The sequence below is a fragment of the Tamandua tetradactyla genome, chromosome 4 (assembly GCF_023851605.1).
Source record: "Tamandua tetradactyla isolate mTamTet1 chromosome 4, mTamTet1.pri, whole genome shotgun sequence".
In the NCBI taxonomy this organism is placed as follows: Eukaryota; Metazoa; Chordata; class Mammalia; order Pilosa; family Myrmecophagidae; genus Tamandua; species Tamandua tetradactyla.
In genome coordinates this window covers 136,933,019-136,948,842 of record NC_135330.1, presented here as the reverse complement: position 1 = coordinate 136,948,842, position 15,824 = coordinate 136,933,019, and the positions used below count along the sequence as shown (strand labels likewise).

General features: G+C 32.1%; 1 protein-coding gene across 1 annotated transcript in view; it reads left to right on the top strand.

Annotated features, from left to right (window-relative positions):
- Nucleotides 1–15,824, top strand: part of KLHL1 (kelch like family member 1) — a 462,919-nt gene that overhangs the window by 142,747 nt on the left and 304,348 nt on the right. Inside the window, exon 3 of the mRNA XM_077155842.1 lies at nucleotides 12,496–12,632. Coding sequence (XP_077011957.1) covers nucleotides 12,496–12,632 — 137 coding nt within the window. The remainder of the gene's footprint in view (nucleotides 1–12,495; nucleotides 12,633–15,824) is intronic.

Sequence of the window (15,824 nt, the reverse complement as noted above, 5' to 3'; positions counted from 1 at the left end):
AATGAAAGGGTCAAAGTGTAGGAATAAAAAGAGAAGAGGTAAGCTGAGATAAAGTCTGTGCTGCTTTAGCTAAGAAGGGATTTAAGGAAAGAATGAGAGGCCAACAATGTCAAACACTGCAATATATTGGAGTGGAACTTAGAAAAGTTTAATAAATTTGGAAGGAAATAATTTGTGGTGACCTCAATAAGAGGTTTTTCAGAATGGCTGCATGCACACATTTATTTGTGTATATTTTGCTCCTACTTTTCTTTCATTAATAGAAGCTAAATTTGTAAATGTAAATTTATTACTCTCTGTTGTGTATTTAATCCCTCACCTAAAATTTAATTCAAATCTTATGTGTCAATAAGTCTAAATGTTGTATAAATTTTTCCTCATTTCTCTTCCTTAGCAATGTCTGGTATGTTATGGCTAATGGAGAAGATTTCACGTAATTAAGATTAAAATATAAAAGCCATGATTCACATGGCTGCTCTTCTGACACAAATATAGCTTTTGTGTGTGTAGGGTTAAACCCGTTAACTTTAATCTTATAATATAGGAGAGATAGATTGTATATTGTAGCATACAATTTTATATTACTTTTTGATGAATTGAGAATTTGGTAACATTTTATAATAGGTATATAATAGATAATTGAAGACAGCTTCTTAATCATTTTGTCAACCTTTCAGAATCTAAAGAGCTGACATGTAACTTACTAACTGCCCAATTAAAAGTGTGATGAGCTGATACATAGCTCTACATTTTTCTAACATTCTACCATTGAAGACATTAATTTTAATAGAATGGTCCAGTTCATGGATTACAAAGAATACTTCTTGAATGCTTAAAGTACACATTTAAGGACTTATTTCAGTTAAGAGAGGGCATTTGTATCTTTTTTGAAATTGACTGCTATCATGCCATTTCACTTATAGAGCAGATAAAATTGCAAAATAATTACTAAACATATACTTCTTATTTGAAAACTCTTAAACTTTAGATATCAATGCCCTATATTACCCTTTTTTCCTCTCTTTGCTCTTATAGCATTCTTAGTAAGAAAAATACATTCAAAAGGTTCTGTTGTTTTATTAGAGATGCAAGCATTACATGTGGCTCTGCTGTTATGCTCCCATTAATTATTGAGCACTTTCTTACTTTCTGAAACAGAAAGTGTTATAGCCTCATTTTATGCTTTCTCTGCTACTGCCCTGGGGTTAACAATTTTTCCAAGAAGTCTTTTATACATATATGCACAAACACATATACAAATATGCATTTATACATTTATGTTAAGAACCATGAATTTGCACTGAAACCATTTTCAAGCCCACACCACAGCATTTATTTTAGTGTTCTCTTTTTCTATATTTGTAACTCCCTTCTCCATCAGTGAGAGACCTCACTCTCATGATCCTCAAAAACCTTATCAATTCCCTCTACTCTAATTCAAACAAAAATAAATTTCAGGCTTGCTAACAAAAGCCACTGTGCAAAGCAAACCCACTAAATAAAATGCAATCAAATTTTTAATAGCACTCTTTTTCTTTAGAATGCTGGCATAACGTCGTTATTTATTCATTTTTTTGAAACTTATACTATAATTTAGGATGTTAAGGGTCCTGAAAAATCTTCCCTCCTATTAAAACAAAAATAAATTACCAGATAAATAAAATTTTGGTACTTTTTCCTTAAACCTATTGAAAAACTGTGAGTACAAAAAGAGAGGAAGAAAGAAATAATGAAATGTTAGTTTTGCTCCGTTTAGTCTCTGCTATTTTGACACAATCTCTGCCTATGTAATTGAAAGCTATAAAATGTGTGAAAAGCAAGAGAATGAAACCCATGTTCAAGAATTAAATTAGAAAATTCAAACTGACTTTGAGAAGAATCAGATATTAAAATGAACAAAAAAAGGTTTCAAAGTAACTATGACGAATAATTTAGAATACAGTAAAATATGGAAAGGAATGAAGCAATGGGGAAATTCAAAAGATATTTGAAAAGCATAAAAATAGAATTAAAAAGAATAAACTAGAACCATGAAGTGCAATATCCGAAAAAAGTTCATAAAATGAAATCTTCAGCAGATTGGACAAAATGGGAGTAAGTATTTTGAAAAGAATTCAAGCGATTAGGAAGCATCCAAAGTGGAACACAGAGTGAAAGAAAGACTAAATGCGAAATGAACTGAGATTCAGCATCCTGAGATGTACTCTTAATTGTTGAAGTATATATGAAACTGAAGTTAAGAAAAAGTCAGAGAGTGAATCAGAAGGAAAAAGAATGAGAGATACTGTTAGCTGATGATTTTTAAAGGTGATCAAAAGGATCCACCCACTACTCCAGGAAAGCACAGAGAAACATAGCAGAATAAAAGCCAAATAAACCATACCTCAGCATACCATAGTCACATTGCTAAAATACTAGGATAGTAAGAAAAAAATTAAAGTCATTTAGAGATCAGGGGCATATTACAATAGATGAGCAGTGATAGTAATGACAGTTGACTTCCTATTGGATAAAAAATAGAGTTTAGATCAAAAAAGAATTATATCTTTAAAAATATACAGTAACAAACCTGTCAATCTACAATCCCATATCAAACTAAAACAGCATTTAGAAGATATTGTAGATAAGCTAAATGAAGACATTTTCACATATATGAAAGTTAGGAGAGTTTTTTGTTATTGTATTTGTACTGTAAGAAAAACTAAAAGAATATCTTCAGATTAAAGGGTATTATTTCAGCTTCCTTGTTGCTAAAGCAAATACCATGCGATTGGTGGCTTAAATAATGAAAATTTGTTGGCTCACAGTTTTGAGGCCAGAGAAAGTCCAAATTAAGGCTTCATCATGCAATGTTTTCATCCAGAAGACTGGCATTTTAATGCTGGCTGCTGGCAATCCTTGGTCTTTGGCTTCTTTGTCACGTGGCAATGCACATGGCAGCCTCTCCTCACCACTTTTCTTCTCCAGGTTCCTTTGACTTTCAGCTTCTGGCTGCTCCCTATCTGGCCCTTTCCTCTCCCTTTGACCTTCTCTATAAGGCCTTCAGTATTAGGATTAAGAACCATTGTTGGCCATGCCTTATCTGAAGTAACCTCATCTGAAGGTCCTATTTACAGAGGTTCACACCCACAGAAATTAATTAAGTTTAAGAACATGTTTTTGTTGTTGTTGTTGTTATTTTTGGGGGCGGAGATAGGTTGCACCAGCCACTACAGGTTTTGTTGTCAGATTGAAACTTGTTTCTGTAAAAATGAGTGAGGAGCATCACACAAGTTGAATAATAGAAAAAGTTAATATCAACGGCAATTTTGCATAGTTTTTAAATGATAGTTGATTGATTAAAGCAAAAGTAATTTGTAGATCTATAACATGTATGGAAATAATATAATTAAGAACTGAAAAATTAGGAGGGGGTAAATAAAACTATATGGTTGTAAGATTATTATAATATTCATGATGTAATATAATTTATTATTGCTATTAGTTAAAAATGAATACTATAAGACTAGATATCGTCAACAAAGTTCATCCCAGGGGCCATACTTATTTAAATTTTGTTTGGCATGTTAAAGCATTTAAAAATAAAAAGACAAGGAAAATAGGTAACTGAGACTGTACATGTGACATTCAGAGCCTAAAATATTTACTATCTGATGTAAAAAAGAAAACTTTTGCTGATTCCTTTTATAAGAAACCATTTAGAATGCATACACACACACACACAATCACGCATACACGACATACATATTAATAAATGAGATAAAATGGAATGCCTAAAAGGAAATCCAAAAGAACAGATGGAACAAATAAGATAAAATACAAATTAGTAGAATTTAACTCAAACATTATCGATGATTTCATAAAACAGAAATTAAATCAATCTTCTTTGTAGAAAATAGTTTTTTTTTGGTACAGGTTCAAAAAACAAAAGACAGTTATGTGTTTAAAAATTCATTCTAATTATACATTCATAGGCAGGGTTAAAGTAAATGGGTGGTAAACATAGACCATTCAGACACCAATTAAAAAAAAAAAAAAAGAGCATTACCTAAAGTAAAATAGGAAAATATAGAGGGATGGTAAGTTTCAATTCACCAAGAACCTAACAATATTAAATGTGTATTGCTTAAAATCGCATCATAAACCTATAAGAACTAACTTGAGAGAACTAAGACAATAAACAAAACCAAAACATACTGTAGATTTCAACATGAAGACAAAAGCAAAAAAAAAAATAGAGAAGCTATGACTAATATCATAGTCCAAAATAATCTACTTGACATTTAAAGAGCATAAAAGCAAAGAACTGATGAATACATATTCATTTCATAGACATACAGGGCTCTTCAGCAAATCAGACTAACTGCTGTATTATCTAATACATTTAAAAATATTGATATGATAGAGTATATTCTCTGACCATAAAGTATTAAAGTAAAAACCTAACAAAAATATAGAAAAATAACCTGTAAATATTAAGAAATTAAGCAACAACATCTAAATAAGCCATGAGTAAAATAAACTTTCACAAGGAACATTTGAAAATATTTCAGGATAAATGATAATGAAAGCACAAAATAATAAATTTGTGGGTTGCAGATAAAGTGATTCTTAGAGGCAGTTTGTAGTCTGAATTATATATTATGGAACAGAGTATATGAATAAAAGCAATTATCTAAGCTACCTTAAAAAGGCAAGGAAATAGCAAAATAAATCAAAAGTAAGTAGAAAAAAAGAGAAAACAATAGTAAAGAAAAGATAAATGGAAATAAGTAAGATGTCAATTAAATAGAAACAGTCAATTTAGACAATCAAAAAGTCAGAAATCTAAAAAAAAAATTAAAAAGTCAGAAATTTTGGTAAAAATATGGTATTTATAAACTGTTTGCTACAATGATTCAGATAAAATTTGAAGAGAAGACATATATCTCCAAATACATGATTGGAAATAGAGTGTTCACTGTAGACCCTACAGATATTAAAAGAATAATAAAGGATATTCTAATCAACTTAAGAACAATAAATGGCAGCATAGGAAAAAAAAATCACAAAGTCTTCAAAAAACTAAATTTACCAAACCTGATGCTAGAGGAAATCTGAATAGTCTGTCTATTTAAGAAATTGAATTTTTAGTTAAAAACTTCTCTACAAAGAAAACTCTTGGCCTAGATGGTTTCACTGAAAAGGATTTTTGTTGAAATGAGTGTATACATTTGTCATTGTTGATTGAACTCTACCATGAAAGTCTTTGCATCCCTTGCATTGGAAATCATGACTAAATAAAATTAATTCAAAAACACAAAAAGATATATTTCCCTTCTCTGTAGACTTTTCAGTAGAAATCTAGTGAAATTCATTTGATTCTCTTTGTATCTCATGCTATTGTTTCTTCAAAAATATTGTCAGATATTTTTTGAATATGCAAATATTAACATGGTTACAAAAGTTGGAACAATGCAATATATTTTACTCAGAAATGTCATACTGAAGAGTTCTGCATTTATTGGGAATATTAGTCTTTTACTTGTGATATATGTCAGAAATACTTTCCCATATAACTTAGAACATGGTGTTTGTCTATATGTCAAAACATTTTGGTTTTTATATGGTCAAAATGGTTCATCTCTTTTATTGGATCAGCATTTTGGTCCATTTACTGTACCTAGATCCATTGTATTCCATGGAAATTTTTTTTAAAGCCATTTCCCAAATAACTATCTAGTGGTCCTAACAGGATATAGGTGTTAGTGGGTACTTATTTCAGTTTGAAGTTTGTTTCACTTTTATTCTGGTATGTACTTGGATTTAGGGGATAATTTTCAGGAGCTAAACTTAAAATAGCATTTACATCAATTCAATTTTGTGGAGAGAGGTGGATGTTTTAAGATAGTTTACAAGATTTCTGGTTCATACCTTTCTCTTCTGTTCATGTAGTGAAGTGTTGTTTCATAATGGTTGGCTTATTGCTGCTATCTTGGTGGGGATGGTGATGGAAGTGGTCAGGATCGTGTGTTTTCCAGATTTGTTGTATTGGGTTTCATTTGGATCTCCTCTGTTTTCAGAATCTTACATTTTTTTCCTCTTGCTTCCTTTCACCTTAATCACCTAGTCTCCAAAACATATGCCTCATTTTCTTTTAATATTCTTCTCCAGAAAGCCTCTCTCAGTGCCCCGCCGTTCCTGCATAAATGTAACTCCCTGCGATCAGTGCTCTGATCAGTTAGGACTGTTTGACGAAATTTCACACTGAGCCTGGACTTTTCTCCTTCTGGAGATGGTTTGAACTCTATCTTCCAGTTTTCACAGATTCCCCACATCCTCTACTGGAGAGATAATTCTGGAATTTGGTATTTGTTTTCAACTTCTATGCAATGTGAAGTTTGCAGTGTTCTCTGTCTTGTGCATACGCTGAAGGAATGGGTTTTACATGGTTTCATTTGTTCTTTTTGTTGACTGTATAGATTTAGTTTGTATGGAGAGATTCAAAGTTAGACAGCCACCATTATCCTTAAGGTACCAGGAATAAACTGCATTTTAAACTGTTATAAATAACATTTCACATTTGCAAGTTAAGAATCTAGCACAGATTTATGCTTGCCTCCTTTAAAATCAGGTTTGAGAAACCAACCAATTAAAATGGAAATTTGGATTTCAGGACTAACAACAACAACAAAAGTATATAAATCATGAAAATCACCCAGGAAGTCAGGTTCCCTTCACTTGGTATGCGTGCTGAATGTCCTCTGGTAGAGGACAGTCAGTGATGGCAGTGATAGGACAACCTGGAGGAAAACTTCTCCAAAAGCTCTCCTCTTGACTCTCACACATGGCCACATTCTGGTGTGTGTCCTTAGGGCAACATCAGGGGCAGACAATAGCTCTGCTTGGTGAAGAGTTAAAAACAGGGGTGACTGATGACTTTTCCTTGATGTTCTACCACATATTCCTTATTTTTCTATTCTTTAGACATGGCAGATAATCTATAAATTAAAATCATCTCTTAATGTTGCTTCTCTCTAAGGTTTTCAACATGAACCTTCACCAAAGATGTCTTTGGGTGGAGAGGTAACAAAAGTGTCATCAGTAATTTCTGAAGAGCATGCAAATTTTCCCGTTAGATCTCATCCCTTCCCTCTTAGACTCACCAAGATTTACACAGATTAGTGCCTAGCCAACAGTCTTTCCATAATGCCTATTAATAAACAAAATACTTGATAACCACCAGAGATGGTGAGCTAAAAGGCCAAAAAAAATCCAACCTATATATGATAATGTAAGTAAACGAAAGTCAACAAACATGTGAGCTGAAGCAGAATCTTTTAAAAATAAGCTTGCTAAGCATTTTTGATAAGATAAGACATTAATAATAAGTAGCAATAATAAATCATAAAAAATGTGGAATACCTCCTATACACTCAAATTTTACTTAAATGTTTAAAAGAGAGTAAACTCAAAACTAGATGCATTCTAATAAAATTCAAATATGTCTGAGCCCAAAATAAAATTTTAAACTTTTCCAATAAAAGGAGATCAGCTATAGTGCATAAAAGTATAATTTTAAGAAGTTAAAGCCTTGATATTCTTAGAGAAACAGAATAACAGAATGAATGCATGCCAGAGTTATTTAATTCATTAATGAGGAAATAATGAAGATGGTAAAGCTCATTCAAAATAGAAAAATAAAGGAAGGATTTATATAATGCATCAGGAAATACGTACTGAAATGTGCTAAGTTAGAGACAAAACAGTTAGTGACCACCATGTTAATAGCAACAAAAATATTTGGTGTTATTTTCTTTACTGCGCAGAATCATTTGCATCTCTACAGGACAAAAAAATCTGCAGCTTAACAGTCTGGGCCCTAATCAATACTGAATAGTAAATCAAGCAAACACACACATTTCCTTCAAGAATCAAATAACCCTTAGGTTGGCCTGTTAGACAATGCTCAATATGATACTGCAAAGACATGATCCTTCATTTTTCCTTTTTTCCCCAAGATTTACATATTTTTTAACAAGAAGGGCAAGAATCAGATTATCAGATTTCCCCCTTGCAGCCCTAAATGAAAGACCATAATAGAATATTTATAAATGTATTATCAGTCAATATATTTATATTCACCTGAATTGTCATTTAAATGTTAGTATTATAAAACTACTTTGAGCCCATAAAATCCAAAGAGCTTTGCAGTGCAATGATCCTCATTAAAAATATTTATTTTTTCTCTCCTGCATTTGCCTAACTGAAGTCTTCTTCATCAGATTGTCATCAGTTCCATAGATGTAACTTTTTGATACTTTCACACTTTATTTATACTCCTACCCTGTTTTGTATCAAGGATTAGTGTTTTCAGTGCTGGCTTTTATGGGGAATTCAGAGAAAGCTTCATTTTCCAACTCAGGCCTCTGGTTTTTAAACCCTCTGACTCTAAAGATCCAATGAAATACCTTTAAGTCTTTGTTATTGATAGATGCATCCAAGTTTGATATAAATTCACATTTATCCAGGAGATATAATGACTGTAAATATCAAAATGGAAATTGTCTATAGGACTCAAGACTATATGGGCTCCTTCCCAACTAATAAATAGAGCTTGAAATTGGAAGATGGCTCCATTTCTAGGAATTATCTACAGTTACAGAGAGAGAATTGTGCCAAATAAACAACATGGCTGGTAGTGTGTGGCTCTTTCAACCCTGTTGCAGGAAATTGTTCAGTTGCCAACTCCCTCCGTAGGGATATTGAGAGAAGAACATCCAATGAAGGGCATGCTATGGCTATGCCTGATTAGATATCAAATGTAATTCCCTGAATCCATATATTTCTAATATTTTGCCACCAAAATGTTAAAATACACTCTTCCATTTAGGAAAACATAGGCAATTGGCCTAAGGGGATCAATGGATGCATAATTTAGAATCTGTGTCTCTAGGGTCTAGATATTCAGGAGGCAGGCTCAAGGTGGATTTGAGTGAGGTCTGTGTTTCTAACTGGGACCTGGTAACTGAGACAAAGGAAATAGATAAGGGAATATAATATGGGAGAGCCAGTAGTTCTGGTATTGACCCAGCTTCTCTAGCATCGTGGGGAAGATGGTACCCTGGTTTCCACAATAACCCCAAAGTGAATAGAGTCTAAGGGATGTGATGCTTGTGCAATATTCCATTCCTTCAGGTTTAGTACAGCAGCCTCATCACCTGGGTCATGCTTGTCATTAATCAGGGCTTTCCTTGTAGCAAAAGACCCTATCTTCACTCCTTTATCTATAATTCACACTGAGATTTGGCTGACCCTGAGACTTGAACCCTGAGATATTGTTTTACCTTACAGAGTTTTTGGACTGGAGAGTATCAGGAATGAGATATTTCTGGAGTTGCAATAAATAAAGAATATTACCTCTAAAGTATTTCAACTGTATGCACTTCTAATTTCAGAACACTTAAGTGATTTCTTTTTAATTGACAAACCAAAACAACATACAAGCAAGAACATTCCCAACATACAAACATTCCATAAATAGGATACAATCAATGGCTCACAATGTCATCACATAGTTGTATATTTATCACCATGATCACTTTTTAGAACATTTGTATCACTCTAGAATAAGAAACAAACAAACAAAAAAAGCTCATATTCACCATATCCATTACCTGTCCCTCTCACTGACCACTAGTATTTCCATCTACCCAATATATTTGAACTTTTGCACCCCCTATTTTTTTCTGCACCCCTTACCACTCCCTTTCATTGGTCACTAGCATTACAATGTATTCAATTTGTTGTAACATTTGTTCCCCCTATTATTTACTTATATTTTCCCCCTACTATTTATTTATTTATTTACTTTATTATTTCTTTTATTTTATTTTCTCAAAATACTTTTGAGAAAAATTTCAAATAAGTGCTAGAAATAAGGAGCTACTACAATAGAGATGAAAAATAAAGAGAATCTTGATAAATGTTATTATCTTAGAAAATAAAAGGTTAGGGGAAAAAAGTTGTCCTTAGTATCCTAAAACTAAATGACACAACAATATTTACATGAAAAAGACATGAAGAGAGGAGGACACCAAAAGGATATGAGCTGAAGTTACAATACTTGTCTTATTAAGGAAATCTTAGTTACAAACAATATGATTAAATAGATTGAACTATTAATATATTTAGACCCTCCCTCCAACAGTTAAAATAATATACATTATTTTCATCCCAGACATTTACAAAATAGGACAGGCATTATGCCACAGAGAAAATTCTCTGTAAATTTAAGGAATCATTATCTTAATATATTTTTTCACTATATTGCAAAAATATTGAAAATTAATAACATAATGCTGACTTACAAATTCAAATGTTTACCCACAATTATTACTGAATTAACCTCGAATTAAAGACAGAATAATATATGAAGTTAAGTAATAGTAAGAAATGAACGCTAAAGAAAATTCTACATGCAAACATTTGTGGAACACAACCAAAATAGGACTCACAAAGAAATTCAGGTTTTTATATATTTATTGGGAAATGAGAAAGGTTGAAAACAACTGAACTAAAGCTTCAGAACAAAATATATGTACAAAGGAAAACAGAGCATACCCAAAACAGAAAAGTGGGAGATAATAAACAATCACAGACTTAATAAAATAATCAATGAAAAATAAAGTTCAACAAACTAAAAGCTATTTTTGCTTGTCTGTTTTTATAATTGATGAACATTTTGACCACTGGCGGAATTTCTTAGGAAAATAAGAGGGAAGAGGGAAACTTAAGTGAAACACCTAATGGAAAATTACTACCAACTCAACAGAGATTTTAAATAATATGTTTCATGAACACCATACATTAAATTTTAGGACACATTTGAAATGAATAAAGACTTGCAATATAAATATAAAATGTAAATGTCAGTGTAAGAAGAAATAGAGCATCGGAATAAGCCAAAAATTATGGAAAAAATTAAAATGGAATTGAAAGACCACCCTTTCCCCAAATAGTTAAGTCTATGTGTGTTTTTCAGGTAAGTCCCAGAAAATTTTAAAGGAAAGTTCACTTCATTCTTCTACAAGTCATTACACAAAATTAAAGAGTTGAACTGACAGCTCATTTTATGAGGCTGGCCTAATCTTGATTCAAAAATCAGATAAGGAAAACAGAAGAAAAGAAAAGTTTCATTTATCTTATAAATGTAAAAATCCTAAAAGACAAATAAAAATGTCTATTTCATGATTTGATACAGAAATTTGATTAAGATAAAGGACTTTTATAAATTTCAAGAGGTATGTATTATAAAAATATTTAGCCAAGCTTGAAATTGAACATAAGGTGTCTTCCCAACTTGGTAACGCGTATTTAAAAAATACATTCAGCAAGTTTACACTGAATGAAAAAACTTTAGATGGGCTCTTTTTAAGATAGAAGAAAGCATAAATATGCCCCCAACACAGCTACTGTTTAATACAGCAACAGAGGACCTGGACAGAGGCAGGTCAAACTGAGATAGATATATCTAGGAGGGCAAACAGAAGAACCAAAAGGCCAACTGTTAGAACTAGTAAAGTAATTCAGCAAATGTGCCAGAAAAAAGATGGCTCTGTAAAAATTTCAACCAATAGATTCTAAATCGACAAAAACCAGCAATAAAATGGAAGTTAAAAATGAAACAAAACAAAATGCTATATACAATAGCAATAAAACTATACAATGAAAATACTCAATTATAAAGAAAAATTAAAATCCTCATATAGAACAGAAAAGATAACTGGAATAAACAGAGAGATAGTTCACACTTTTGGATAAGATGACATTATATGAATAAAATAGGTCAAAACTCCCCAAATTAAATCAGAAATTTAGTGCAGTCTCCATAAAAATTTCAATTAAATTGTTTGAAGAAGTTAACAAACATATACCAAAATTTAAACAGAAATCTAAAAGTCTACCAGTATTAAATTAAAAGAGAATAAAGAGGAAGAATTTGCCTCATTAGTTATAAACACATATTTTGAATCACAGCATCTAAACAAGAAAGAATAGGCAATTAATGAAAAGAATAGACAAATAAGATTTTTAAAAGAATAGAAATCTCAGAGACAAATTAATGTTTTCAAGACTCAAATACATGACAAATGTAGCATTGTTTTTTATTGGGGCAAATGCAATTCATTAGCAGATAGTGATGTGAAAATGGGTCCATGTGTGGAGAGAAGTAAAATTGGGTTCCTATCAAAAAAAGATTTAAGTCCTATTGTGAAAGGAAAAACCGTATTATAAATGAAAGAAGAAAATGTAGGAGAGTGTTTTGTGACCAAAAGGACTTCCCAAATCAGTTTTGAAAAATACAGTCCATAAGAAACAGCCAATCAAACAGGTTGGTTGCTTGATACTGATTGGTTGTTTGATTGCTCTTGCCCTCTGCACTGCCTTCTGGTTAGCACTTAGCATTTTATGTTTCACCTTCATAACCTAAATTGGAGCCTTTGACTCTTACAGACTTGTTCTGAGCTCAGTCTCCGACTACTTTGCTGCCATGTTTACAAGCGATGTTTGTGAAGCCAAGCAAGAGGAGATCAAGATGGAAGGCATAGACCCCAATGCCCTCTGGGATCTTGTCCAATTTGCATACACAGGTACTGTAAGAGGATTATAACATCATACTGACGTTTTATTGCAAATTTAACTTACTTCTTTTGAGTACAGTTTTGTCCAAATATGATCTTAGCCATTTTGTCAGTTGAAAGAATATCTAGTGGGGAAAAATATCAGACTAACATATCCATTTGCAACAGAAATCACAAAGTACATATATATTTATCAATATATTCTACTCCCTTCTACAGAGGATTTAGAAAGGCTTATCAAAATAAAATAAATAATTGAGGGAATGAGCTTGGGAGAGAAGAAGGGAGTAAATAAATAATTAAGAATTTGTTATATCCATACTAGAGCACTAGGAAAGGAATTATATTTTAATTTCTTTTCTTTTAGAAATCCTAGGCACCTTTCCCCCCAGTAATATATTGTTTCATTGTTATGTTCACAGAATATTTAATGTGGCTTGATAAATTTAGTTGAAATAAAAAGTCCAGATAATCTGGATTGCGAACATGACTAATTTTTGAAGCTTTTATTTTCTGATCCACCATCTTGATGTTTTCTTCTGATCTTTGCACCATATCACATTTAGCATCGTCAAAAATTTTGCCAATTTACCAAATATTTACTGAATGTTGTTCAATGTAAATGGACTATCTGTAGCTGTGGAAAATAAACTAATGAATAAGCCATGTTCCTTGGTCTCTTGCCCTCTAGCAGCTCAAAGTTCACATGCAAAGGATTAGATCAGGGAATATATGTGATGCCATGACAAATTTAAATGCGAGTGTAAAGGCATAAACCATGTTGTTCAGAGCACCACCTGGGTTTAGATTCATTTAAAAGGGAAAATATTTTGCTAACTTTTCAAAAATTAGTATTTCACAAGTGTAATAACTGAGAGAAGGAAAGGAGATTTTATTACAATAAAATCGTGGGAGAGTAGGAAGGACTAGTAGAATAAATGGGTTGTCAGGTTTTTTTGCTGTAGTGTTTGTTAAATAGTATATGGCTCCTTTTGCCTAAGCCTTCTAGTATGATATGAGACCAGTAGAGGAAGGCAGATTAGGGCCTGATTATAAAAACACAGGATCCTTACCCAGTAAATGAAGTTTCTTCAAAGAGAAACATACACATGCTCTGGCTGCTGAATTTCAAAACAGCAACGGTGATGAAAAGATCTAGACATTTGCTGGCCATGGTAATTTTTAATAATTGAAATGTACGTACAGCCTAAAAAAAAAAGTAAAGTAAAATTATATTGTTCTCCAAGTTAAGATAGCAAATGTAATCAACTTACTGTCTCCTGAAAAGGGTAGAATCATGAAAGAGCTAACATTTTAGGAGTTCTTCTAGTAATGGGAAGGCATAGATCCAACACTTAGAGCCTCCATGCCCTGGCAGCCTTGCATTTCTTGCATGCAAAAACTAGGTCAAAAGATACTCGACATCATGCGGCAGGAAGTTGGAAAGTGTTTCAAAGCTCCCTGCTGAATATAATGACCCAGATTTTGGCTCTGTTTTCTAGAGGGCAGGCGGGATCCAAAGCTGCTTCCCAGCTGCTACTGTCATTTTGGCCTTTGCTCCAATATCCATATCTCCTTGGTGGTTAATATATTTCTAATTGTCAGTTTACAGAAATGTGCTAGATAAGCAAATAATTTGTGTACTCTTGTTGGGAGAATTGTAGGCATACCATAAAAATAATAATAACAAAATTGTCTTGTCTTTTGCTGCATATAATGTCATTTATTATAACAGTAGAAGAGTTCAAGTGAGCAACGGTATAGAAAAAGGAGGAATAGGAGGTTTCTGTAATAATCTCTCTATTTAAGTAACTAGCTGGCTGATCTCTAAGATTTTTTTTTTTAAGAAGGCTAAAAATAAAAGCTTCCCCAGAAAGGAAAAAAATAAATAAATGAGCCATCCATCTGGCAATATTTTCTTAAGTTTTGCAGTGCAAATGACTTTGGAGACCAAGGAGAATCAAATGTTAAGATTTGGTAATTAACTATTCTATAGCAGTAACATGTGCAGTAAAGATGGGTCAGGGTGCTTGAAAAAGATTAATCAGATAAAATTTGCCATGAGATTTGGACAATTCACATATAATTAATTAATTTCATTCACTTAGAAATTAAGGAAAAGAATGAAAGAATAAAGTAGTTCAGAGTGAATTTTTGACTAAGATGAGCTTCAATATTTATACGTTTAATAAATTTTGATGTGAAGAAAAGGGAATTGCCTTTTACATAATTTCCTGTAGTATAAATGTGTGCATAAAAAAATGAGGTAAATGCCTATTCTACCTACTCCTCCACTACTTTAATCGCACAGATTAGAGAGAGAAAGAATGGTATCATAGGATTTACAGAGTTTCAATAAGAACTAAAGCAAATAGTTACAGAATTTTTCTGTTAACATGAAAAGTGACTTGGATAGTAAGGGGTGAGGGCAGAGGTGATTATAGCCCAAGGGTAATGTAATATTTTTAAGGAAAAAAATATAATAATTTAAATGCAGAAAATTTAGCAGAATATAAAATAGAATGATGAAAATAATTAAAACATTTTTGGAAGTATGATGGTGAAAGATGCAATTATTAAAAAAATAAAAAGGTAGATTGAAAAAGAAAACATGCCAAATGACTGAAAGTATTAAAATGTACTCCTTTACTTAAAATAGAAGGTACTACAAGGTAAACTTTCAGTCCTTGCAATAGCTCAGATGTGGAAAGGAAATGAACATTTATACTGGTGCTAGAAATAATTGCATATTTAATATGAGTTCCACATCAAATTTTTCAAAATTCTTAATTAGCTGTTTGAACAACTCTAACCTTTTTTCTTTTGAAAATTTCCATCAATTTTTTAAATAATTTTCAGTAGGAAATCTGAATGTGATTTTAACCGTTCATAGGGAGCAAAAGTCCATCTAAGCAAGCATGTGCATTAGATGTCATGCCCTTTCTAATTTGATGTGTTATGTTTAAAGTTATTTAGCTGTAATCAAAGGAGCACAAAAATGTAAGGTTTTCAAAATCAAACCATAATTTGGTTAACAATGTTTAAGCACTTATTGCAAGAAGAGAATTGTGCTGGTACTAGCGGAAGATTCTACAAAATAAAGGATGAATACAGATCAAAATGACATAAACCTTTAAAGAAATTTGGTGATGGATGGAGTTACTGGATCAGGGTAGCATGAAGAGGCTCTTTATTTTCATA